Source organism: Populus nigra, chromosome 12, assembly GCF_951802175.1.
Source record: "Populus nigra chromosome 12, ddPopNigr1.1, whole genome shotgun sequence".
In the NCBI taxonomy this organism is placed as follows: domain Eukaryota; kingdom Viridiplantae; phylum Streptophyta; class Magnoliopsida; order Malpighiales; family Salicaceae; genus Populus; species Populus nigra.
This window is the reverse complement of record NC_084863.1, coordinates 15,051,768-15,077,004: the sequence shown is the minus strand read 5'-3', so window position 1 is coordinate 15,077,004 and position 25,237 is coordinate 15,051,768. Positions and strand designations below refer to the sequence as shown.

Sequence of the window (25,237 nt, the reverse complement as noted above, 5' to 3'; positions counted from 1 at the left end):
AAATAATTATCAATTTATTTAATTAGAAGTTTGCATATACTTTTTAATTTATATTTTAAATTTTTTATGTAAAAACATATATATATTTTTAAAAAATTTATAACGCAAAAGAATATACTTGCGTTAGATAGTGTGTGTGTATATATTTGGCCATCAAATAAAAATATACTTAATAAAGCAGAATCCATTTAAACATATGTATTTGTTCTTTCCGTAAAAAGAAAAATCAGCGAAATTTTATTTTTAATCACAGCCATAAATATTCTTGGCCTATAAAAACCTCAATCACAAATTAGTACAAACACACAAAATATTAGGGTTAGCCAAGTTCCAAGCTTTACCACATAGCCTCTCCCTTCATCAAATCTCTCTCTAAAAAAAAGTATTTTTACCATTTTTTTTTTGTTTCCCATTGTAATAACGATTTCTGTTTATTTTGGTAGCCCAAGAACAACACGCGACGTATTTTTATTTTTTATTTTTTCTTTTTATTTCCCATTGTAATAACGATTTCTGTTTATTTTGTTAGCCCAAGAACAACACGCGACAGCAAAATAACAAGAAAGCTTTTTTCTCTTGCAAAAGGACCATGGTCTTTATCAAAACCTGGCTAGAGAAAGGTAACATGTTTCTGCTTCTCTTTTAGTTTTCTGGGTGCTAGTTGCTTTTATTTTTGTTCTCTCAAAATGGGTTCTTTTTTTGTTTTTGTGTATCTCTTGGTTTTTTGTTTGAGAGAATGAATTCCTCTTGCTTGTTTCTGAGAAAAAAGTTAATTGTGCTTGATATCTGTGTTCTTGAATAAATGGGAAAAGATTTCTTTTTCTTTGTTTATGCATAGATTGGTCTCCTGTTTGTTTGAATAACAGCAATGTGTCTCTGCTTCATTGAGTTTTGTTTTCTGAAATATTGAATTTGCTATGGTTGGCTGAAGTTTATTGGCTGCTGCTTTGGCGTTATGTGATTGCTAAGGACTGATGGCTATACAGTTTTTGTGAATGCTATTCTTTGATTTGGTTCTTGTTTAGAAACCATGTTTGAGAAAGAAAGCATCTTTAATGCCATGTTTGTTTTCTTATTGCAGAAAATTGTTTTTGTTTCTTCATGTTTGCCTGTTTTGATTGAAACAACCCAATGTGGGTCTTGAAGTGTTCATGATGGGTTGCCAATTGTATCACCCCTGCAGATTATAAATATGCAGGACATTTGTTTGAACTTTTTTCCTTAATTTCAGGCCAGCATTTCCTATGCATAATAGGAATTAGGTTTTCCTAGTTGGCAAAGATATTGGTTCACTCTGGCCGCCGCAACAGATTTAAAGCATTCTCACACCTCTAGGAGGGTGTGAGGTGATAACGAAGGTGTGATATTGCTTTGAGTTTTAAGGCGATCAAGATCATCTTATGTTTGGAGACTGTGCCATGTTCAAAGGGCTTGTCTCTTGATTTTGGCTATGGTTTGCTAGCTTTCTGGAAGCTTGATGGTAGTTGAAGATAGTCAGGTATCAGTTCTGGGCTCTAGGAGTCTGGACGTTAAGAAACAGAAATAGTGTAGTTGTTTACTGATAGCATTCTTTATTCAAGTTTAGGCCAATTGTAGATGTAGCTTGCGTTAGTATTGTTACAATGGTTAGGTTCTCATGCTTCAATGCTCACATCCTTTCTCACAAACCAAAGGTATGTGGAGAAATCACTGACTTGGACTTAGAATCTTTGTACTTATCGTTTCATGGCTTTTTTTTACCAGAGTTTCCTTTCTTGTTCAGAAAACAGCCCACGCTTTTGCTGAAGCAAAGCATAAGAGTTTGGAAGATTTTTCTCAAATTCAAGCTCCTAAGGCATTGACTAACACTTCAAGCTTAGTACTTCCGAATGCACGAGTAGATGCTCAAAGTAGGAATGGTATCAGGGATGTTACAAGCTCTGATGTATCTGTTGGACAAAGCTGGATTTCAGACAAAATTGAGAACAAAATCAATGTCAAGAATGACATAGGAGCCCATCAGACAAGGCTTATTAGGAAAAGTGAGTCTCTCGGGAGTGGATTATGCCTTGAGGGAAGGGATCTATGTGACAATGATACTGAGGAGGAGATAGATCAAGGAGTATATAGTGATTCCCTTGATCAAAATGGGTTACTTGGACCAAATGGCATTAAGGATTCAGGAATAAGCCCAACTAGTGAGGATATGAAAGCTCAGCAACTAGAATCTGTTAATAAGAGTTCTGAATTTGTCAAGAAGGAATCCATATTCTCAATTGGTGATTCTCAGCATTCTGAAAAGGAAAGCCCTGAAAATTCTGATACTCCATTATCTGGTGAAGGTGGCAATGTCTCTGGTGACCAGTCACCTCACAGCCATCCCATCATTGAAAAAGCATGTACTTTTTCAGACATGGGCTCTTATGCACCGACTTTTCATAGACATTCTTGTGAATATTTAGCACCTCGGTCAAGATCCTCTGAGGACCTCAATGCTCTAGACTTGAGGTGGAAAACGATTTCAATTCATGGGAATGAAACTCAAAAAATGAAAGAAAAAGAAGGGGATGTTAATGTGCCTAAAACTGAGGAAAACAATTCAAAAAGTCGTGTTGATGAAGGTTTTGATTTTTATAATTACTCAGCTTTGGCAAAGGACTGGATAATGCCAGTTATAGACGAAGTGAACCAGGCAAAAAATCTCCAAGGGGAATCCTCCACTCAGCTGTGGGAAGAATTGCCGAGTAAGGATTTTAAAATGAAGCGTATCGTGGACTGGGTAAACAAACTTCAACATTATGATTCTTTGGAAGAAACAAATGGATTGCCTGATGCCGATGACCCAGTTGAGGGAGATTCCAATGATTTGACTTCTGCCAATGTTGATAATAAGGACACTCCTGGTATAAAAGCTGCTAAAAGATACATCTCTTCTCTGAGTGTCTCTGCTACCACAGCTCATATGTCAGACCTTGGGCTGGAAGTGATCCCATTTCTTAGTGTATTTGGTAGCCTGAGGGTGCTTAATTTATCAGGAAACTCTATTGGTTTGTTTCTCCTTCATCCCATTTTATTTCTTCCATTTTTTCAAGCGCCTTGGCAGAATAGTCTTGAACTCTTGAGAAATTTGTGCCTGACATTTATTTGTTTCTTATATGCCTTGCAGTAAGAATATCGGCTGGTGCCCTCCCTCGAGGACTTTATATGCTGAATTTGTCAAGAAACATTATTTCCACCATTGAGGGTTTACACGAGCTCACCTGCCTCCGTGTACTGGATTTGAGCTACAATCAAATATTCAGAATTGGACATGGTATGTTATATGCTGGATTTTTGTTTGATGGTTGTATCTTTCCTATTCGCTCTCTGTTGAAATCTTCTCGCATTAGTCATGTTGATTCTTGTAACACTACTTTCTTTTGTTAAAGGTCTGGCATCGTGTTCCTCCCTGAAAGAGCTATACTTGGCTGGAAATAAAATAAGCGAGGTAGAGGGTCTCCACCGTTTGTTGAAACTGACCTTGCTGGATCTGCGTTTCAACAAAATCTCTACCGCTAAATGTCTGGGCCTACTTGCAGCTAACCACAGTTCCTTGCAAGCCATCAGCTTGGAAGGAAATCCAGTGCAGAAAAATGTTGGAGATGAACAACTCAAGAAATATCTACAAGGCCTTCTTCCCCATCTGCTTTACTTCAATCGGCAGTCAATTAAAACCAGCACTTTGAAGGACTCAGTCGATCGATCAGTTAGGATAGGCATCAATGCCCATCAATTTGATCGTGGCCTCAGGTCAGATAGCAAAGCTGTGAGAAAGGTCAGCCATGGTCTAGCTGGTTCAAGGCCATTACCTTCATCAACTCATGGTCGTAAAAGTCAACCTTTGACCTCAACTAAACGGTCAAGTGGAAGGCATCTCCACTCACAACCAAGTAGAACCCAATCAACAACAGGCCATCATCATCATTTCATTGATCCTGGTAGCAAACTCCTGAACTTTAGATCGGAGTTCTTAGTTCATAGGAGTCAAAGTGAGGGGACTCTGAGAGCGTTCTAGGAGATTTTCTATTATGCTTTCCAAAGTCTGGTTGGTACATTACTTTGTGTGGACGTACGGTTTTCTGTCATTATTATTTTTTACTCAAAGCAGTAGAGGTTGTTGTAAAGGAACCGGCCTCTTAATAGAAAGGTATATGAGAATCAAGTTGCAGCTTGAAAATGGCTCTAATGTGATAGAGAACGGAAGGCAAATTTACATTTTATCAAGTTGCAGGAAGAAAGTGGTTGCCTAGTTTTTTGCAAGCTCCATAACCACGATAACTTTCTTTCTGCCTAATCTGACTAAATTGATGCTTTTTCAGCCAAATATTTGAGAAGCAATTTTAAACGCAGCATTACCAGACAGAAGTTTATGCGAGGTTTCCTCAGGACACGTTGACAAGGAGCCAATGAAGAAATAACATGGGCAAGGCCATGGCCTGATTCCCTGAAGGCCATGAAAGTGTATTATACATCATCATGCAAGGTGCACACTTTTTACACATACAAAGAAAAGAAGGGATGCAAAAGATGTCCAGAAACCAGAGCGTGCAACTTTTAAATTTGTACAACTCTAAAAGCCAGTTCTCATAAGACATTGGAATGCTAAAAACCTATTAACATTCTCAGAGAAACTGGGTGAAGATATGTAACTACCAATACATCGCATCTGAAAACAAGCCAGTTGACAAGGAATTCTAAAGAAACCAGACAGAGAGTAATTCTTGACAGTTCACAGCCTTCAACTATTTTGGGGCCTTGAATTGTTAGCTGCACAATGTGAAGACATATATATCAGATTTGGCCAATAGATCACAATAAACTTCGCATCTTAGTATATAATTCTCACACTCAAACGTGAGGAAAAAATTACCAAGGAGTTAATCAAATAAAATGTACAATTCACATGAAAAAAATCTGAACATAGCACCACACTACATTTATAAATTTATTTCAGTTACAGTCAACAACCTTGTGTTCCAAGCAATCGATCAGAATTCGATCCATGTAATATAATTTAGCATTGATGAAAACCTTGGAACATCTTAATCTAAAGAAAAAAATCCTGACAAGTCTTACTTGTCATCTAAATTAAACTTTTTTCTCCTTCTGTGCAAAACAAAGGGGGAGCGTAAAAAGATTTGCAAAGAAAAATGACCTGCAATTAATTGTCACCTGGATTCAAGAGGGGGCTTGCAATTGCACTGAGCACTTTCTAAGCATCTGTTACAAGAGAGGTTAAGAGTTATACAACCATGAACTTTCATAAACAGGGTAGGAAGTCAGGCACTAGGAAACATAGCTACTATCAAGCGAAGAAAACACATAGTTAAGAACAAATAAATCCACTGAAGAAATTAATAGAAACATTAGAAGAGCACCGGACCGAGTCAAAGGTCCCAAGTCTCATTGCCAGAAGTTCCAGAAAAACTAGTACTTGAGCACCAATGCAATCCACATATGTTCTAAGCTATTAGCAATGTTTAAAATAAAGCGCAGCAGCAAGAAGAGAAAGAACAAGGGCATATAGCAATTTCTTTGCCCATCCTGCGCCAAACAGAGGACAGTTAGGCTATTACCCTCCCTTTCCTATATCCTATCCCTTGGCCTACCACAAAGCCCCCAAAGCTTTATCCACTACTCAGCCCATTCCTCATAATAGATCTCCTAGGCAAGGGTGCCCACCATATTTGCCAAAACAACAAACAAGTTTGGGTGGCTACTTCTCCATTAAAAAACTGGAACAACATCTATCAGTTCAGAAACTCTAAATATTTAACGAACCTATACAGAGATTTCTGTTAAAAAAAAATGAAAAAATTAATCCCCTAGAGAATTTTGGACAGCAGATTCTCCTTCATTTTAAAAAATAATAATGCCAAAGACAAAAGCCTCCATAGCTAATTCAAGTATTACCGATCATTCCAGTGCAGAGAAGAGCTATTTTTTCTCCCTCACCTGGTCTTGAAGCCAGAAACAGCACAAAATAATAATAATAAAAAAATTAAAAATTAAAACTCCATCCCCATTTTTTCTCTTGGTCTTTCAAGGGAACCATATAATAGAAAGACTCCATTGCTACACCTACACTATAACTCAATTACCCAAACCAAGCTAAAATTTACAAGCAGCATCAAAAAAGAAATTATCCACATAACATCAACATAAAGACCCGAAAAGGCTCAAATTGCCAAAGCATTACAAGAAGTACAAACAACCTCACCAATCAAACCAATCACCTAACCCAAAAATTCCCAAATAAACACAAGACTCACATCAGTAAATCAAAAACTCATCATGTCATAACTAAAAAAAGACACAGAAAGTTCTAAAGAACAAACCTTTCAGCTCATCATCGACACACTCCTCTTGATCCTCCTCAGGCACAGGATGGAGACCCTCTTCAACCCCGTCACCAACACCACCTGTTTTCACACTCTCTTCTTCTTTACCATCATCACTACACCTAACAACAACAACAGGGCAAACACAATGCTGCACACAATAATCACTAACACTCCCTAACCTCCCACCACCAACACTTCCTCCTTTACTAATCCCCTTCTTTCTTGTAGCACCAAAACCTCTACTTCCCATTATCACGGCACTTAACCCCAATCTCTCAAATTCCAAACAAAGCCTCTCCTTCATGTCATGATCTTTCACTACATGAATCTTGAAAGGAACATTAGCCTCCAACAAAGGTTTAGCCAACAAATTGGTTTTTTTATTAGTAAAACTATCAAAATCATCCTCAAGTTTCTGCCTTTCTCGATTATCAGGACTGTTTGAGCCACTTAGCACAAAAGGAGCGTTGTTGTTATTGATTTGGAGTTGAATTGACCCCCAATCAACGCCGTAGAGGACGGAAGTTGGCCGGACGTGGAGGAGGATCACGGCGTCGCCTGGTCGGAGGTAGTTCTCGACTGCCCATTTGACTGCATATGCACTCTCGTCGGAAAGGTCCACGGCTATGGCGATACGGCGGTTGGAGGTGGAGTTCGGGGTGGTAGGGGAGTGGAGGCGGGGAAGGGTGGGGAGTGGTGGGACTGGGAGGTCAGATTCAGATTTGTAAGGTTGTTTTGAGTTCATTTTGATCAAAGAAATGGATTTTTTTTTTGTTGCTATTTTTTGTGATGTTTTTGACTTTTGGAGGGAAGGAGAGAGTTATGATTATGGTTCATATTTATTCATATGTTAGCTCCGAATAAGTTGACCGATCCAAGTCCCCGTCCAGGTTGGACAATTCAATCTCAAGATAATTTAAAATAACATAACAATTTTGTTTTAAGGTTTTTTTTTATTTTAAAAAAACTATTTATTTTGAAATAAAAAATAAAAAAATAAATTAAATTTCACTTAGTTTTAATAAAATTAAATAAATTATGAATTACTCGAGTTTAATTATTTCAACTATCTATTTAATTTGTTATTAAAACCTAGCCTGGATTATATTATAAATGGATGAATTATTTATTGGTTTGTTTGACCGGGCTTGGTTTGATAATCAATGCTAAATTGGTTATAATTCAGGTGGGAGCTAAAGTTCCTCATATTTCTTAAATTAGAATGTTAATTGATATAAATATATTATTTTTGAAAAAAAATTAATTATGGGATTCAAAATTGATATATTGATTATATAATTAATTCACTAAGGATTGTAAAAATTGCAAATACTTTTATTCAGGTGAAAATAATGATTTTAATAATGTATCTTTATTATGTTTAATTTCTAATTAAAAAGATTAAATAAAATTAAGATTTTATTTTTAAAACTTAAAGCATCTAAATTTGGCAATGGTAATGTATGTCTTTGGTCCGAATAATCAAGAACGTGTTCACATGTTACTTGTGTTGAAACTCATATATTGAATGATTTAGCAATAAATTTAATTGGTAAAATTGTAACTATTTATTATACTCATCTACTAAAAACAGAGAGAGAAGTTTTTTTAGTAGGAAAAACAATATGTTCCTAATTTCTCAAGGTGAGAGTTTCTTCTTGCCTTCCATGCCATGCACGGCGGGCAAGCGGTGTAAAGATCAATTGCCTTCATCATCCATGCTTGACCCACTAATGGCTCTAAATTCTCTCTTCCATTAGTATATATAGGGTAGCTCGAAGCCATAAGATATGTGTCTATGTGCATTCCTCGCTTCATTTCTTGTGCAAAAATGGTATTTTAATGGTATGTAAAAGAACCATCTCAACACAATAGTTTATGTAGTTCATTGAGATTCTATGATATAATTTATATTATTCTTTAACACATTCCTTCAAGTGAAAACTTTTTGGACTTGAAACTTGCACAGGCTCACACTATCTTGTGCTTAATTTTTATCACATAAATAGAAATGATGAGATTTGAACTCGTGACTGCTTGGTCATTAAGATTTTGATACCATGTTAAATAATCATCTCAACTTAATAGGTTAAATTGTTAGGTAAGATCTCAAGATATAATTTATATTATTTTTTAACACTATATTAATAGTGTTACCAAGCATGGGACAGATTTAAGATGTTAATAGGTTAAATTGTTAGGTAAGGTCTCAAAATATAATTTATATTATTTTTTAACACTATATTAATGGTTTTGTTGCGAAGCACGGGACAGATTTGAGGTGTTAGTAATGTTATTGTGAGCATTTTTGTTCTTCATATGTTCGTCAAGAAAAGCTATCTTTCATATTCAAGTTGTAGTAAATTCAGTGGCTAAATCTCGTAATCAAAAGAAGAAAAAGGAAAGGTTTTCAGATATAAAACAAAATGAAAAACACCAAATAAACCTTAAAGTCCAAGTAAAATTATCAAGTTGCTTTGCAAGCTTGCCATTCACACCAAAAACCCAGACATCAACGCTCTTCTTGTTGTTTTGTGATTGAAAGCGAGTTTTGAGATTAAAACCATACAAGAAGAGTGCCCAAAAGTGAGAGCAACAGACAGCAGAAGGCTGGACATTAAACTCCGAATAGGCCAAAAAGTTTAGGTCAATATTTGTGTGTGATTCATGCTTGAGGATTGAGACATGAGCGATGCTCGAGGAAAATGAGAGAGAGAGAGAGCTATCAAGAGTGCTGGAAAAATAGCTGTAAGTTGTCCATACTTTATGGCACTCTCTCTACGCGTCTAACTCTTTTCCAGTGATCTTAGACAGTGCCTAAATAATATCTATGTGAGTTGTAAATGTTTTTCTATAAAACATCAAAATATTATTAATGGCAAAAAATTTTAAATAAATAAATAAACTTCATCAATATTATGATTAAAACATTATTTACAAAATGATATAATTATCATCAAGATATTAACCCTCCCTCGACACAGTTTGATGACTTTTATTTAACGACTAATTAAATTAATATATAGGATGGATCATTATAGAAAAAGGGTCTCAATTATAACACCTTATACTATCAATGATTTTTCCTCAAAACATTTAAAAAAAGTTTTAATTCCTTAATAAATCCAATCCATATATGATCTTAAAAAAACTATATATAAACTTGAAATTAGTTTGAAATTAAAAATATTTTTGAATTTAGATTTGGTTTTCCAGGTAATTTTAAGATGGAAAAACATCCAAATAAAATTTTCCTCACCAAATAAAATAACACTAATATTAACTATTTTGGTTATTAAAATTGATCTTAACATTGATTTTCTTTATATCATCTAAATCCAATGATTTCTTTTTCTCTTTTCAAACCAAAAACTAAAAAATAACAAAAATTAATTTTTATATCAAAATTAAATTGTAAAAAATTAAGGGTCATCATAGGTGTAATTTATAAAGTTTAAAAACTAAATAAATTTTTATAAGAACTTTGAAACCATCGTCCATTGATAATATCCTTTTCATTTTGATTCCCTATATTGGAATATTGTTTATAGAGGCACCCTTCTGGAATTTTCTTTGTCTTTTAAAAAACTTTTTAAAGTATGAACATTTGCATTAATCTGTCCCCTCTGTTTTCTGAAAATTTTATAAATACAGAAGTTGTTTCGGATTCCTTGATTTAGGCCTTCAACGACACCATTCAAAGAGATGGAAGAAATGCAGTGAGTGCACTTGGCCAAATGAACACAACACATCTTTCATGAGGCCTTTACGCCTCCACCTGGCACCAAATGAATTATAGAGATTAGCATGTTATTATTTATGCGACGTGTATAATATTTTTTTATTTAAAATTATATTAAAATAATTTTTAATTTTTTTTAATTTTTGATACCAAAATATTAAAATATATTAAGAAGAACATTGATTTGATACAATTTCCAAATAAAATAACAAAAAGTGAATTCCTCATCTTTCTTCTTTTTTGAGAGGAGTAGATATTCGGTTAATTTAGATAAAAAAATTATATTTAGTATTTATTGCTCGATTTCAGATTTCTGTAAATGCTGTAATTAGGACGTCAATATATCTATTGTCATGATAATTAATATATTGCGAAGTTAGCAATAAATTAATTGATATATTCAACATCAACATTCTACTGTCTTGATTTTATATAATACATAACTTTTATTTTTTTATCTTGAAATAATAATAATACAATGAATGTTTTTCATGCTGTGAGGTTTTTCTTATTTTTAAAATATATCTAAAATTATCTATACAGTTATTTTATATTCTTTTTATCCATTACTTTAATCAATCATATTAATACTTATAAAATAAAAAATTTAATATGAAGTTAATTCAGAGTAAAACTCGGGTTACGATGAAGAGAAAAAACCTAAATTAATTTAAAAGGACTTTAAACAATTCAAGCTATAAATTAATCAGGTTTTACATCAACATGGTAGGTCGGTTCTGATTTTAAAACAATAGTTTAAATCATTAAAATGCTTTTATAAAAAATTTCTTGACAAATTTTTTTAAAAAAGGAGTTTGGATTATTACTGTATGCATCCCACCCACGCAATAGGCCCATAACTTCTCCTAAAACCGAAAAACCAGCAACGGGGCCTAACCCTAAACCAAATTGGAATCAAGAAGTCGTCAGAGCCAAAACCAGGCCACAAAGTGGAAAACAATCAAACAGAGAGAGAGGGGGAGGGGAGAGGGGGAGAGAGAGAACGCTACCACTGGCGATGATGATGATGGCAACGAAAAAGCTAAGCTTTTTGGTCGCTACTTCATCTTCAGCTTCAACCTTCATTGGGTTTCATCTTCTCCGCCAAATCAGGATGGGTATGATAATTTTTCCTTCTAAAATCTCATTGTTATTCTACAACAACATCAACAACAACCCCATTTGCTGCTGTCTTCATTCTTCCAGTAGTTATAGACATAAAAACAGAACATTTAGGAACATTAATGATGCCTTGTCTGCTTTCAATCACATGGTTAACACGAACCCTTTGCCTTCTATTGTTGAGTTTGGTGAATTGTTTTCATCACTCGTCAGAATGAAACATTATAAGACTGTGGTTTCTTTGTCTAAACAAATGGAAATGGCTGGGATTAGTCATGATGTTTTATCTCTTACCATTTTGATCAATTGCTTCTGCCGCTTATGCCATGTTGATTATGGGTTCTCTGTCTTGGGGAAAATTATTAAACTTGGTCTTGAACCAAATGTTATTACATTTTCTACCTTAATTAATGGGTTTTGTATAGAGGGTAAAGTTGGTCGAGCAATAGAATTGTTTGATGTGATGGTGGCAAGAGGGTATAAACCTAATGTACATAGTTATAGTATAATAATCAAGGGTTTATGTAGAGTAGGAAAAACCACTGAGGTGATTAAATTGCTTGAGCATATGAAAGTAGTAGGTTGTGAGCCGGATGTGGTGATATACAATACAATTGTTGACAGACTTTGCAAGGATAGATTAGTTAATGAGGCTGTACATATTTTTTGTAAAATGAAGGGTACAGGCATTTTACCTACAGTTGTCACATACACATCTTTAATCCATGGTCTACGAAATTTAGGCCGATGGAAAGAGGCTTTTGGATTGTTAAATGAAATGAAGGGTGGTAATATAATGCCAGATTTAGTTGCCTTTAGTGTGTTGATTGATATAATGTGCAAAGAAGGTGAGGTTTCAGAGGCTCGGGTTATATTGAAAACAATGACAGAAATGGGTGTGGAGCCTGATGTTGCTACCTACAATACGCTGATGAATGGATATTGCTTGCGGATGGAAGTTGTTGAAGCTAGAAAGGTATTTGAGGTGATGATAAGCAAGGGCTGCATGCCTGATGTTTTTAGTTTTAGCATCTTAGTGAATGGATATTGCAAGGCCAAAAGGATAGATGAGGCAAAGCAACTTTTTGATGAAATGACTCATCGAGGCTTAATTCCAGACACGGTTAGTTACAACACTCTAATAAGTGGCTTGTGTCAAGCAAGAAGACCTTTGGAAGCAGAAGAGGTTTTCAAGGACATGCATTCTAATGGATACCCCCCAAATTTAGTAACTTACTCTATTTTACTTGATTGCTTAAGCAAACAAGGGTATCTTGATCAGGCGATGGAACTGTTTCGAGCAATGGAAAATAGTGGCTTGAAGCCTGATTTGGTGACCTATAATATCATGATTGATGGCATGTGCAAATATGGAAAGTTTAAAGATGCAAGGGAATTGTTTGCAGAACTCTCTGTCAAAGGGTTGCAGCCTAATAATTGGGTTTGTACTACAACAATTGATGGGGTTTGCAAAGAAGGGTTGCTAGATGAAGCACACAAAGCTTTCAGGCAAATGGAAAAGGATGACTGCTCATCAGCACAAGGATGCATCAATGGTCGTGCAACTTATTAATGAAATGGCTGATAAAGGATTTTCTGCAGATGCAGGCACCACAGCGTTGGTGGTAGATGACAAACTTGTCCTGAAAAGGCTGCTTGGCTTTTCTGAAGGTCATCAAGGAGAAAAGGTGAAGTAATTGTTTCATACTCAATGATGCTAATTATAATGCCCAACATGAAGTAGCTTTCTGTCCCATTGTAAGTTATTTTCACTTCGTTCCTGTAACCATATTCTTCTTCTCATGTATTGCTGATAATAGAGGCATCAAATCTGTAGATGAATAAAATTTTACGAACTCCTACCAGGCAAGTTGCCATTCAACTAGATTTAAAGGAGAAAAGAGAGATGAGAAATCAGATCATCAATGAAGCTGAAGAGTACGGGCTCTTTCTGGAAAAAGGCACAAATTGTGAAACCCAGAAATCTCATAATATATACAGAGAGAGAAGGTAAAATTTCAAAAAACCACTTTTCCATGTGTCCTCGTTTGTTTCGAAGTGCATGCATGCACTTATATTTTCCACATTCCTTCCAGCTTTATCATGGAGGTAAAAAATGCATGTGTTTGTCTGCAGTTGTACAAGGCCAACCAAGAGAAGCTTCATAGAGTAAGACAAACATTACTAGAAAGCTGTTGTGGAGTGTGGAGATCACCTCTAGAGGTGCTGAAATTTAAAAGAGGAGGGGTAAGAAAGTTGCAACATTGTCGTAATTGACCAAAGCCTGGAAAACCCACTGATGTTCAAGGATGAGGCAACTTTTTTTGAAGCCGAACCACAACCCTTTACCTCACGTTATGTCTTGTCAGCTCTCACCTGCCAAAGACGAAAGGATGGGAAAGATGCCAAGGATGTGAAAGGTAAGAAAGATGGAAAGGGGAAAGTGAAGGGAAAGATGACGATAATGGGAGAGGGCCTACACTATCTGCAATTAAGGTGCCGCTACTGCTTTCACCTATTAAAGATGACTATTGGATACTCTTGCTGCTGAGGATGAGCAGGCTGCTTCCAATGAACTAGCTACTGCTCAGTGAAGATACCATAATTTCTTCTAGTAATTTCTTTTCACCATTTAGAAACTTGGCTTAAACCTTCATTATGCAGAATGAGTATAGATGCAACTCTCGATAGATGTTATCAAGCCTGTGGAAAGCTTACTTCTTAACTATAAGATTCTTGGCAATAAATGCAAAAAAAAATTCTTTTCATTCCAAAATTTGTCAATATTTATAAACAAGCTAATCTGTTTTTCAGCTCTGAATATGATTGTTATAATCAAGGATGTGTCATTTAACCATTCATGATTCATAGCAGGGAAACCGTATGCTGTTTAATTTTGCGGTCAAAATATGTGGTAATTCGTGCCCCAAACTATCACTATTCTATTGCAGGTTCTTATTAATCTGTATTATGAATTACCTGACCATAAATAAAGACGGGAATTAATTTTGGAAATGCACTCTTTCGGCATATACAAAAGTCCAAGTCATAAGCAACGCTGAAAAAGAGATTCAGCCAGATAATGATCTGGTAAAAAAAAAAGAACTGCCAGAAGCAATTTGCTTTCCTTTTTGTCAAAATCCACGAAAAATTGTGCATAATCCTCCGTGTAGAACTATCAAAAATAAATCCAGCCAAACGGCAAAGTCTTCAGGTGATGGCCATAGCCTCTTTGGTTACTCATCCATTCTGAAATCTAACAAACCTTGAAGCTTTGAGGCTCCTCTCTACTGCACCTGACACAGCTTGAACTCAACTTGTTAGGATAGATTGACTCGAACTTGGTATGTTTAGTATAACATGTCAAGCTGTTGCTAGACTTCATCGCCTCCTATGTCTTCAAACCCCACAATTACATTTCTGCACCTCCTTTGCAGGGTTTTGGCATGGAAAAGGCTGTTTTAAATCCCAATTGCATCTAATCAACCCAAAACTTGTTACGTCTGTAATGTCTCTTTTTCCCATACATCCTTCGAGGAGTTTTTCTTGCTCATATCCTAATGATTCGAGCTCAGGGCACCTTTTCGGTTTTCTTACTTTTCAAAATTCAACTGCTCATGGATAACCCTACTAAGATAGTTATAGAACGTCTAAATAGTTCAATGGCACATCCAGAAATGCAGAAATCAGATGCAAAGCTCAAGCAAAGATATAGCTAGATAATTACATAAAAAGCAAGTAACAGATACTTTTTTCTTTTTGGCACATAAAGCCAGAGAATCCTACAGTTAAAAAGAAAGCTCTCCACAACACATGCTGCAGACTCCAGCAACAGAGAGCTCCTGTTTTTCTGACTATGCAAAATGAATGGTTAAGCACGGTATTTAAATGGAAAACAGGACTTAATAGCAAGAATTACGATGTGTCATCACCAAGCTATAGCTGGTTCCGTTGAAGCAGCTTTTCTCATCCTCAGCAACAGCAGCAGGAGCATATAGTTATTCAACAAGTCAAGGGCACCACCATTGGCAGCATCTTTAGGAGTGAAGAATGCTTATTCCAGTGGCAGAATCAGCTGCAACAGGATTTGCAGGAGTAGGACTTTTCCCATTCTTGGCATCTTTCCTTTCATTTGCATCCTTGCTATCTTTCCTGCCTTTTGCATCCTTGGCATCTTTCCCATCCTTTGCAGTGGCATCATATGAGGTGGAGGGCTTTGTCTCATCTTCAAGATGCATCATCATTGGAAGATAAGTGGGTTTTCCAGGCTTTGCACCAGAATTACCACTAGAAGATTGCTTTCAGTATCTTTCCTACCTCTCTTCTTTTCAACATTCAGCACCACTCAAGGAATGTGCTTGGCAATGTCTTGCCAGTAATTTTTTTCAGCTTCTTTATGGAATGTCTCATGGCTGGCTACGTGCAACTGCAGAAAAACACATTTGTCTAAAATCATAATAAAGGTGAAAGGAACATGGGTAATGTGCATCTACGTCGAGAGAGGGCTGAAAGGGCACAGAAAAGTGGCTTCCTAGAAAAAACTTACCTTCTTCTTTCTCGGTTCTGAGCTTTCTTAGTTTCACAACTTTGCTGTTTTTTTCTCATAAAAAGCATGTCGATTCTCTTCAGCATAATTTATGATCTGATTTCTCATCTCCTTCTCTGTGTTCTCATTTTCTTCTAAATCCATCACAGTGTGCCTGCAGAAAGCGGATGTGAAATGTTTTATTCAGGTATAAATTTTTTGCAAAAAGTTTATTCACAACCTACATTTTTTATGCCTTGGTTGTAGTCAATAAATAAGAAAAAGAATAACATGATTTTTAAAAATTCTTTACACTTCAAATTTATCACCATACAATCATGCAAAGCAAATATCATTCATGACTCCAAGGATATTTCGCTAGATTGAAGCAGGCTTCCCCTATCTTCTTGTAGTTAAACATGCCACAAAAATTATATAGAAACACCAAACCTGAGATACAGGATGGTTGTTTTTCATTTGAACAAAAAATACATGATACTTGATCAGGACAGGAAAAAAGAAAATGAGATATTAGAAGATTCTGGATTCACTTGAGAGAAAATGGATGCTAGTCAGTAGCATCTGCACATGTTATTGACAGAAGGAAGAAAAAAGAGAGGTCACATACTGAAACGTACACGGCTGTATTTCCAAGCATACATATATTATAATTATAAGTCGTGTTAGGATATTGAGGCGATGAATAAGCCAAAATGCAGGTATAGATATGGGCGAAGTAATGCAGAGCAGCAACATGTAAATCAAAGAAGTCCTGTTTACTTTGTAATTTTAAAGCAATCAATTTTATAATGTTATTTTGGAAATGATCAGAAGGGTTGATGTCTTCCAACAATGAACAATCTCACCTTCTTCATTTCATAAAAAACTTATGACCAAGAAAGTTCTACTATGGTACTGCCTAAGCCCCTTCTTCAATAATTATTAAAGATCTCAACTCTTGATTTCAACCTACCTTCTCAAAGGTATTATTTTAACAAAGGCTCAAAATGACAAAATTACTACTACCTCCCTGTCTCCATGACAGATAACCATGAAATGAAGAAGTGATTCAGTATTAATTTACCACTATTCTTATTTGGTTGAAGCAGAGACATCTTAATTAGGATGAAGAAGAGAAAACTGGAATAGCTTTCATCAATTAAATCTAGTAAACCACATGTTGAAAGACACATAAATCCACATGTATCGATTTATAACCCACAAGAACCAAATGCTAGTCCCAAACAGGTAACTAACAACCACACAAAAGAAAAGCAAGTGATTGGCGGCTTGGTCCAGACATTGACAAGACTACCTTTTGATGAACTTCACAAGAGCCAAGCAACTGTTTGACAACAAGATCATCATCTACCACCAACTCTGTGGTGTGCACATCTGCTGAGAATCCTTTGCCTGTCATCTCACTGATAAGTTGCACTGCCCTTGGATCCTTGTGCTGGAGAAGTCCTCGGATAAAAACATTATAAGAACAATTATCCGGTGGGCAGCCATCCTCTTCCATTTGTCTGAAAGCTTTGTATGCTTCATCTAGCAATCCTTCTTTGCAAAGTCCATTGATTATTGTAGTCCAAACCCGAACATTAGGCTGCAGCCCTTTGACAGAGAGTTCCAAAAACAGCTCCCTTGCATCTTTAAGCTTCCCAGATTTGCACATGGCATCGATTATGATATTATAGATTGCCAAATCAGGCTTCAAGTAACTATTTTGCATGTCTCGAAAGAGTCCCAACGCCTGATCAAAAGAACCTTGTTTGATTAAGCCATCAAGCAAAATTGAGTAAGTTATTAAATTTAGGGAGTGGCCCTGGGTATACATATCCTTCAAAAGCTCTTTTGCTTCCAAAACTCTCCCTGCTTGAAACAAGCCACCTATAAGATTGGAGTAACTAACGGTGTCGGGAATTAGGCCTTGATGAATCATTTCATCAAAAAACTGCTTCGCATCATCTATCCTCTTGGTCTTACAGTATCCATTGATCAGAATACTATAACTAAAAACATCAGGTGAACAACCCTTGCTTATCATAACATCCAATATTTTTCTCGCTTCAACAACTTCCCTTCGGAGACAGTATCCGTCCATCAATGAATTATAAGTAAAAATGTTAGGCTCCACACCTTTTTCTGTCATTTGTTTTAATACACCTTGAGCCTCTGAAACCTCACCTTCTTTACACAGTGTATCAATCAACATGCTGAATGTAACTACATCCGGCATGATATTAAGACCCATCATTTCATTTAACAATGCTGAAGCCTCCTTCCACTGGCCTGAATTGCATAAGCCATGCATTAAAGAGGTATATGTGATAACATCTGGCTTAATGCTTTTACCCTTCATCTGAGAGAAGATATCTAAAGCCTCATTGACTAGTCTATCCTTGCAAAGGTTATCAATAATTGTATTGTATGTCACAACATCCGGCTCACAACCTGCCTCGTCCATTTTCTTGAGCAATCCAGCAGCCACAGAGGTATCTCCAATCTTACACAAACCATTGATAATCGTATTATAAGTATGTAGATTAGGTTCATATCCTCCTGCCACCATGTCATTAAAGAATTCCACAGCTCGAGCAATCCTACCCTCAATACAAAGCCCATTAACTAAGGTAGAAAAAGTGACAACACTGGGTTCAAAACCAAGTTTAATGATTTTGGCCAATACAGAGAACCCAGAATCAGCATGTAAGTGGCAGAAGCAATTAATCAAGATGTTAAAGGTATAAATATTTTGAGAGATTCCTGCAAGTTCCATTTGTTTGGACAAAAAGAGCACAGTCTCATAATATCTCATTCTGACAACTGCAGACAATAATTTACTGAATTGGACAATAGAAGGCTGAGGTTGCAAATGAAGCATGTGATTGAAGGCAGACAAGGCATCATTAATGTTGCTAAAAGAACAACCTTTTTTGTCTTTACTATGTCTGTAGCTACCACCACTACTGTAAGAATGAAGGGAGCAAAAGGGGTTGTTGTCTTTGAACAATAAAGAGGGTTTAAGAATCATACCCATATTTCTTATTTGTCTTCGTTCAAAAGGAAACCCAAGAAAGGCTGGAGAAGCTGGAGATGCAGCAGAAGATGGAGCGAGCAGAAGGCTTAGCCGCTTCATTGCCATCGTTGTAAGAATTTTTACTCTCGCTCTCTCTGTTTTTTCCCTGCGGTCTTTCTGCTTCGTTATTAGGAAACGTTATGGGCTTTAATGACCATTTCATATTTGGGCCTATGACTCCTAATGGATCGGGTTTATCCGTTTCTTTTTTAATTGGTGAAATTATATTTTAATATATTAGAGTTTTTCAAGAAAATAAATAAGTCCATTCAAACCTTGAATATAATTTAATTTTGGATGAAAAAAATGTTTTTATAAATTAATTATTCATGCAATTTTTTTTGTTCGACTAAAACATGTCTTTTTTATCTAGTAGCTTGTTTCTTTGAATAAAAAGTAAAGGTGGTTAACATATTTTTTCTTTAAATTTTAATAATTATAAATAAGCAGGTAAAAATATATATTTTAAATATGAATCTCATTTATATATTTTTTTCTCAACATAAATATTTTTTTAAAATAAAAAAATTATCTAAAAAAAGTTTCAATAAAAAAATAAAAATCATAATTAGATATTTTGTATGCAATTGAAAGAAAAAAATAATTTTTTTATAATAAAATTATATGAATAAATTTAAGAATGTATTTTAGATATTAATTTATTAAATGCCATTCAATTTTTATTTTTTCCTCGAATAAAATTAGAGTAACTTTTTATAATACTAGCAAATATTCTTTTGGTATAATCCATCATTATCATATATATTTTTTAATTATATCAAGTTTGTTTTTATATGAGTGTTTATTTTTATTATTATTTAATTGAATAAAAATAATTTTAAGAGACAAGTTTATTAAATCTAAAATAATTTCTATTTTTAATTATATGAATTGAATCGAAAATATAGTCGTTTTGGTCTTTAAATTTTTTTCTTAAAATAAATATGGTTGCAAGCATACAAATACTCTTAATCATCATGCTATTATATTTAAGCCTGTCATTAAATATTAGGTGAATTAATAAGATATGAGGAGGCTACAATTTTTTCCTATGGAGGCTGAATTCTCTCTTTTATTGTCATCGGATTGTAACTTACATAGATGAGTAGAATTCTATTATTTACTCAAAACTAAATTTAAAATAATTAATGATTATAATATTGTAATTTTTTTTTTATTACATGAATCTGGAACAGACTCAAACAAAATTATATTATAAAACTTGAAAATGATAAAGAGGCAAAAAGCATAAAGAAAACAACAAAGCAGCCTCAAAAGAAAGATTAAGCAAAAAAGAAGCTAAACTAGAGGGAAAATAAAACATAAACTGCACAGAACCTAGCAGCATGGAGACTGAAGTGGATGCTCGAGAGCCCAGAACCATCTCCTGAAAACTGATACAACTGGATCCATCATAAACCAAGGCAAGAGAGATAGCTATCAAAAACTCTAGCGTCAAAGAAAATCCTCTATCAAAGATTACACTCTGCAGCTTGTTCACAATCTTCAGCTTCATTCACGATCTAATCTTTCACCTCTCTTTTCTCCCTTTCCCCTAGATCCATTGCATTTTGCCTGCTGAAAAAGGATCTGAAATGTTTATCCACACATGCAAGAATTATACAGGAACACCACAGGATGGTTGTTTTCTCTTGAACAACAGATACAGGATGATACTTGATCATGCATGGGATTAAAACCACATATTGACAGACATACAAGTCTGCATGTATCAGTTTATAACCCACAAGAGCTAGTGATTGGTGGCTTGTTCCAGACTTCGACAAGACTAATAATACCTTGTATGAAGCTATTACGTCACCTTTTCCCCTTGATGAACTTCACAAAAGCCACCAACAGTTTGCCGAGAATCCTTTGCCTGGCCTTGGATCCTTGTGCTCGAGAAGTCCTCCGATCAACTGTTTTGCATGTCTCGAAATAGTCCCACCACCTAATCTACCCTTGTTTCCTTGAGCCATCATGCAAGCAAAGTTGAGCAAGTAATCAAATCTAGGGACATGCCCAGGCACGCATATCTTTCAAGTTTTTTGAAGTATGTTAGTTGTTGTTTTTTAAAGTGTTTTTTTATTTAAAAGTATATTAAAATAATATTTTTTTATTATTTTTAAAAAATTATTTTTGATAACAGCACATTAAAACAATTCAAAAATATAAAAATATATTAATTTTAAATAATTTTTTTTAATTTTATCCAATCCTATTTGGAATGCAATACCAAACAAGAACTTAAACAAACTAATAGTATAACTAAAAATGTCTAGAATTTACTAGATAAATCATTTCATTAAAAACTTGCTTGATATCCATTGATTAGAATATTATTTTTATTTCTATCATGTGAAATAAAATATTAATTTACATAGAAAAATGGAAATATTAATTAAGAAACATGATCAATTTTGAACCAATTAACAAATAATTAGCCAAAAATAATAAAAACTTGAAATGATAAATTATCAACAAATAAATCCTTATTATTCTGAATATTAATCTAAAGCCTATGCTGAATTTATTAAGAGAAAAAATAGTTATTACATTAAATCTATTTTAGTATTATATATTATCTATCCTCAAGCCTCACTTATTATAGAAAAAAATGATTAATATCTTTATTTTATGTAAGGCTCCATGAAAGATTTGTTATTTTTACCATAATGGTTATTTTTCTACACTGATTTTTAATAAAAAAAATCTAAAATCATGAAAAATAATTGTTAAGTATGGGAATAATATTGATATCAAGAAAACAATAAACCATTGAAAAGAAAAAGGTATTAAGAAAAATCAGGTTGGATGTACTAGTAGCATGTTTGGAAGTGTGGTTGCTATTGTTTTTTAATATACTTTTCATTTAAAAATATATCAAAATAATGTTTTTTTATTTTTTTAAAATTATTTTTGATATCAGCGTATCAAAATGATTTGAAAACATCAAAAAATATTAATTTGAAATAAAAAAAATAATTTTTTTTTTTAAAAACACTTTTAAAACGCAAAAATAAACAAGATTTAGGTGATATAGAACCAACCTTGTGTTAGAAAAGTATGGCTCAATAATATTAGAAAAGAAAAAAAAATCAGGTAGTTGGTTTTACCTCTAAAGCCCATTTGAGCCAGTTTTTAGAAGAAAAATAAAAGGTGTAAAACACCTCCACAATCCTCAATTGCCTTTTTGTTTTACTCCAAAACAATAAAATCAAGAATTAAACTAGATCTAATTAAAAAGACTTTTTAAGTATACATCTATTTTTTGAGCATAGTTGATAGAAAAAACCACCACAAATAATTTTTTTATTTCAAGAGAATTATTGATATTAAATTTGGTTTTTTTAATAGCCGATCAAATATTTTATCTTAACTTGTTGTTTGTTATTGATTTTATTTTTTTATAACAAAAAAAAATAAAATAAATTTTTTGATCAAATATTAAGCTTAAAGAAATAAAAAAAAGAGAGTGAAAATTGAATTTGTGGATTGAAAAAACCTTTTTTTGCTCAAATTCATCAATGACCACTTGTCTTTTTATGTGTTTTGAACTTTAATCATCTGGCTTAGAACTTTGACTTTTAATTGTAAATTATAAGAAATTGGTCATTAAAAGAGAAAAAAGTTTAAAAATCAAAATGAAATAAAAAAAGCAATGAACAATATGTGAATAGTAAAACAATGAATGAGTGCGTAGTGCAATGTGTCTGAACGCGCAACAAATAAACATGAATTTCCTGTTTTGTTTAGGTTTTTTTTTTAAATTAGATTTAGATTATCCAAAATTCTTATACGATATATAAATATTAATTAGCTTATGATTATTGATTTTTTTTATTTGAATATAATGAAGCACATCTTATAAGATTTCATTCTTCAAATTTTCCACCTCCGAAATATAACAAACACACGCGCTGTGTCTCTCAATAAGAGAAAATAAATCACAAAACAATTCAAATAAAATCAAATTCCCCCGCCAAAATGAAAAATCAAAACCTCCGCCTGTCTCTCAAATGTCGATGGAGAAAGGTTTGATATCAGTTGACCGATTCACCGAGTCAAGCCAGGCATACTTCTTGACTCACTTACACACGGACCACACTCAAGGCTTGACCTCAAAATGGGGAAAAGGTCCTCTCTTTTGCTCCAAACTAACCGCAAAGCTCTTACCTTTCAAGTTCCCTGATTTCAACCTCTCTCTACTTCGCATCGTCGATCTTCACATCTGGCATTCCTTTTCCCCATTTCTCCGACCATCGGATCTCAAATCACCACTCATGTCATGGCTCTTGATGCCCATCACTACCCTTGTAAGCTAATTCATTTATGTTTTCTTTTTTATCCCGGGACCCACCGGTCGAGTTCGTTTGCTTATTCAATTGCAATGCATGAGATATTTTGGGAATCAATTTTGGAAAAAAAAAACCTTTCTGAAATCACTTTTTTGATGGTTGGCTATGGAGATTTGATGGGATTGAACTGTAACAGGAGGGATTATGTTTTTGTTTCGCGAGGAGTTTAATACGTATTGTAATCCTTCTTATGATTTTCCCACTCAAGAAGTTACTACTCAGCAGGTAGGATTTGCATATTTCTTGTTCACATAGCAGTTCTTTCTTTGAGTGGTTTTTGGTAGGTGTTTACGATTAATGTGCATTGCGGAGAATGGATACTAGTTAATAGGGATGAAGTATGGATAAAGAGCTAAATGTTGGTGCTGAAAATGAGAAAATATAGTGAGCAATTGATTAGTATTCGTGTCTTAGGAATGGTCATGAAAGTAAGTAGATTTATTTTGAGTTTATGGGCTTGGCGGAGAATATTACAGTGCTTCAAAATAGGAAAAAGATCAGTTATATAACTTTTTTTACTGGTTTAATTACTTGGAAATGACAGGTTGTTGACATCATTGCTTCTCATTGGGAACATGACATCGTTATTGGGATTGATACTTTGGGGAAAGAAGAGCTTCTAATTCACATTTCACGTGTGCTTAACATAAAGGTACGATCATCGTTGATGTTGATGGAAGATTCTGATCTTTTATATGCGTGGATTATGAAGGATGTGTTTCTGTAAAGCACAGAACCGAGTTCTTAGCTCAGTTACCATGCATGTTTATTGTTTTTATTATGATTCTAGGGCATTCATATTTTCTCATCGTTTTACAAGAAAGTAGGTGTTGAATGAAATTTAGTGAGTTACTTGCAAATTACATTTGCGAACTATTTCTGGTTCAGGTTTGTTTTAGCTTTAATTTCCTTTCCTTTGAAGATTTGGGTGTGGCCAAAAAGTTTACAAACCATGTATCTTCTTGGATTCCATGACACATCACAACTAAAACTTCTCTAACAAGAGTCCGAGCAGTTCCTCGTTACAGTTTTAGCGTTGAAACTTTAGAGGGATTAAACACAATGCGACCAACAATAGGAATCATGCCATCTGGTCTTCTATGGGTGCTGAAACCTGTTAAAGGAGACATCAATCTCTTCAGTTTGCTTTAAACTTCTCGTTCCAAAAAAAAGACAGCCATCTGATAAGCTGGACGATAATTTAGGATATGCTGATAGGTACTACCCATACATGTTTTCAATTCCTTACTCTAATCACTCATTCTTTGCAGAGATACAATAGTTTAGTGAACTTGTCCAGCCAACTAACATGAAAGGTATTGTGTCTTCATCATCTTGTTATGTTGGCCCACTTTACTACTTCGGTCGTCTTTGTGGTGTAAACCAACCATCAAAGAGGTTCGTCTACAAGAATGAAAGGAAAGAGGGAGGAAAAAAAGAAGTTGTTGTATCTTATTTTGAAAGTGGTAATTCTCCCAAGGCAGGAAGGAAAAAAAGCAGGCCAGTAAGAGTGAATTATAAAAGAGTTGATGTAAGCTGAGCAAGCACGTTAAAAAGAGTGCGCCGAGGGGCCAAAATTATGAAAAGTGACTATTCAGATTAAAAATGTTAATTTTTATGATTGGTTGAGCCAAAAAAATACTTGTAGAAATACTTGCAATCGAGCATATATCTGTAGAACTCTGGTATGGGTATCACGTGGTACCGAAAATTGCTGGAAATGATAATTTACCCTGTTTTCAGTATCTCGAGTTTTACTGTGCAGTAGTTGATGAACTTTATCATGAAGGATACATCGATCCAAATTCTTCAGGTATTTTGTTAATGCAAAACTTATGGGATTTTGTCTGCCAGTACACCCTTTATAGATATTTAAACTCTCTCAATTAACATCATCAGACACTAATCGTGAGACTTTCAGTGCAGGCATTCACCAAGCTTTATAAGTGCTTTGCCTCATCTTATTCTGTATGTCAAACTTTATTGTATAAGCTGAAAATGTTCATTAGTAGTGTCATGTATTGAAGAATCAAGAAATGGGTTGTAGCC

General features: G+C 34.4%; 3 protein-coding genes and 2 pseudogenes across 6 annotated transcripts; 3 read left to right on the top strand and 2 right to left on the bottom strand.

The window, feature by feature from the left end:
• The first annotated feature begins 310 nt into the window (after positions 1 to 310).
• On the top strand, positions 311 to 4,195 carry LOC133669658 (uncharacterized). 3 transcript variants are annotated; one of them, XM_062089879.1, is made up of 6 exons: positions 311 to 382; positions 530 to 620; positions 1,232 to 1,673; positions 1,763 to 3,026; positions 3,146 to 3,292; positions 3,408 to 4,195. In XM_062089879.1, exons 3-6 carry the CDS (start codon positions 1,623 to 1,625, stop codon positions 4,031 to 4,033), a joined length of 2,088 nt encoding a protein of 695 aa, XP_061945863.1. In that variant the 5' UTR covers positions 311 to 382; positions 530 to 620; positions 1,232 to 1,622; the 3' UTR covers positions 4,034 to 4,195. The 3 variants fall into 3 exon arrangements, with proteins under 3 accessions (XP_061945863.1, XP_061945864.1, XP_061945865.1); XM_062089880.1 differs by having other exon boundaries at positions 311 to 620; positions 1,232 to 1,498; positions 1,586 to 1,673; XM_062089881.1 differs by having other exon boundaries at positions 311 to 620; positions 1,232 to 1,498.
• A 243-nt stretch (positions 4,196 to 4,438) lies between these two features.
• Positions 4,439 to 7,194, bottom strand: LOC133669659 (universal stress protein PHOS32-like). Of its 2 annotated transcripts, none has more exons than XR_009833943.1 (3): positions 6,357 to 7,194; positions 5,174 to 5,238; positions 4,439 to 4,785 (listed from the first exon to the last, which is right to left on the bottom strand). XR_009833943.1 is itself a non-coding variant. In XM_062089882.1 (3 exons), the coding sequence occupies exons 1-2, from the start codon at positions 7,105 to 7,107 to the stop codon at positions 5,231 to 5,233; spliced, it is 759 nt and encodes a 252-aa protein (XP_061945866.1). In that variant the 5' UTR covers positions 7,108 to 7,194; the 3' UTR covers positions 4,439 to 4,785; positions 5,191 to 5,230. The 2 variants fall into 2 exon arrangements, 1 of the variants encoding a protein (XP_061945866.1); XM_062089882.1 differs by having other exon boundaries at positions 5,191 to 5,238.
• Positions 7,195 to 10,953: 3,759 nt separating this feature from the next.
• On the top strand, positions 10,954 to 14,002 carry LOC133670131 (pentatricopeptide repeat-containing protein At1g63330-like; annotated as a pseudogene).
• A 947-nt stretch (positions 14,003 to 14,949) lies between these two features.
• LOC133669396 (putative pentatricopeptide repeat-containing protein At1g12700, mitochondrial) lies at positions 14,950 to 18,935 on the bottom strand. The gene is made up of 3 exons (XM_062089516.1): positions 17,067 to 18,935; positions 15,773 to 15,926; positions 14,950 to 15,652 (listed from the first exon to the last, which is right to left on the bottom strand). The coding sequence occupies exons 1-2, from the start codon at positions 18,894 to 18,896 to the stop codon at positions 15,897 to 15,899; spliced, it is 1,860 nt and encodes a 619-aa protein (XP_061945500.1). The 5' UTR covers positions 18,897 to 18,935; the 3' UTR covers positions 14,950 to 15,652; positions 15,773 to 15,896.
• A 3,920-nt stretch (positions 18,936 to 22,855) lies between these two features.
• On the top strand, positions 22,856 to 24,787 carry LOC133669042 (uncharacterized; annotated as a pseudogene).
• The last annotated feature ends 450 nt before the right edge of the window (positions 24,788 to 25,237 follow it).

What these genes read in the sequence shown, in the direction of transcription:
- LOC133669659 (XM_062089882.1), bottom strand. Translation starts at nt 7,107, where the DNA reads ATGAACTCAAAACAACCTTACAAATCTGAATCTGACCTCCCAGTCCCA.
- LOC133669396 (XM_062089516.1), bottom strand. Translation starts at nt 18,896, where the DNA reads ATGGCAATGAAGCGGCTAAGCCTTCTGCTCGCTCCATCTTCTGCTGCA. An exon ending in CTTGTGAAGTTCATCAAAAG is followed by an intron (nt 15,927 to 17,066) that starts GTAGTCTTGTCA and finishes CGCTTTCTGCAG; the next exon opens with GCACACTGTGATGGATTTAG.
- LOC133669658 (XM_062089879.1), top strand. Translation starts at nt 1,623, where the DNA reads ATGGTTAGGTTCTCATGCTTCAATGCTCACATCCTTTCTCACAAACCA. An exon ending in TTTATCAGGAAACTCTATTG is followed by an intron (nt 3,027 to 3,145) that starts GTTTGTTTCTCC and finishes TATGCCTTGCAG; the next exon opens with TAAGAATATCGGCTGGTGCC. An exon ending in AATATTCAGAATTGGACATG is followed by an intron (nt 3,293 to 3,407) that starts GTATGTTATATG and finishes CTTTTGTTAAAG; the next exon opens with GTCTGGCATCGTGTTCCTCC.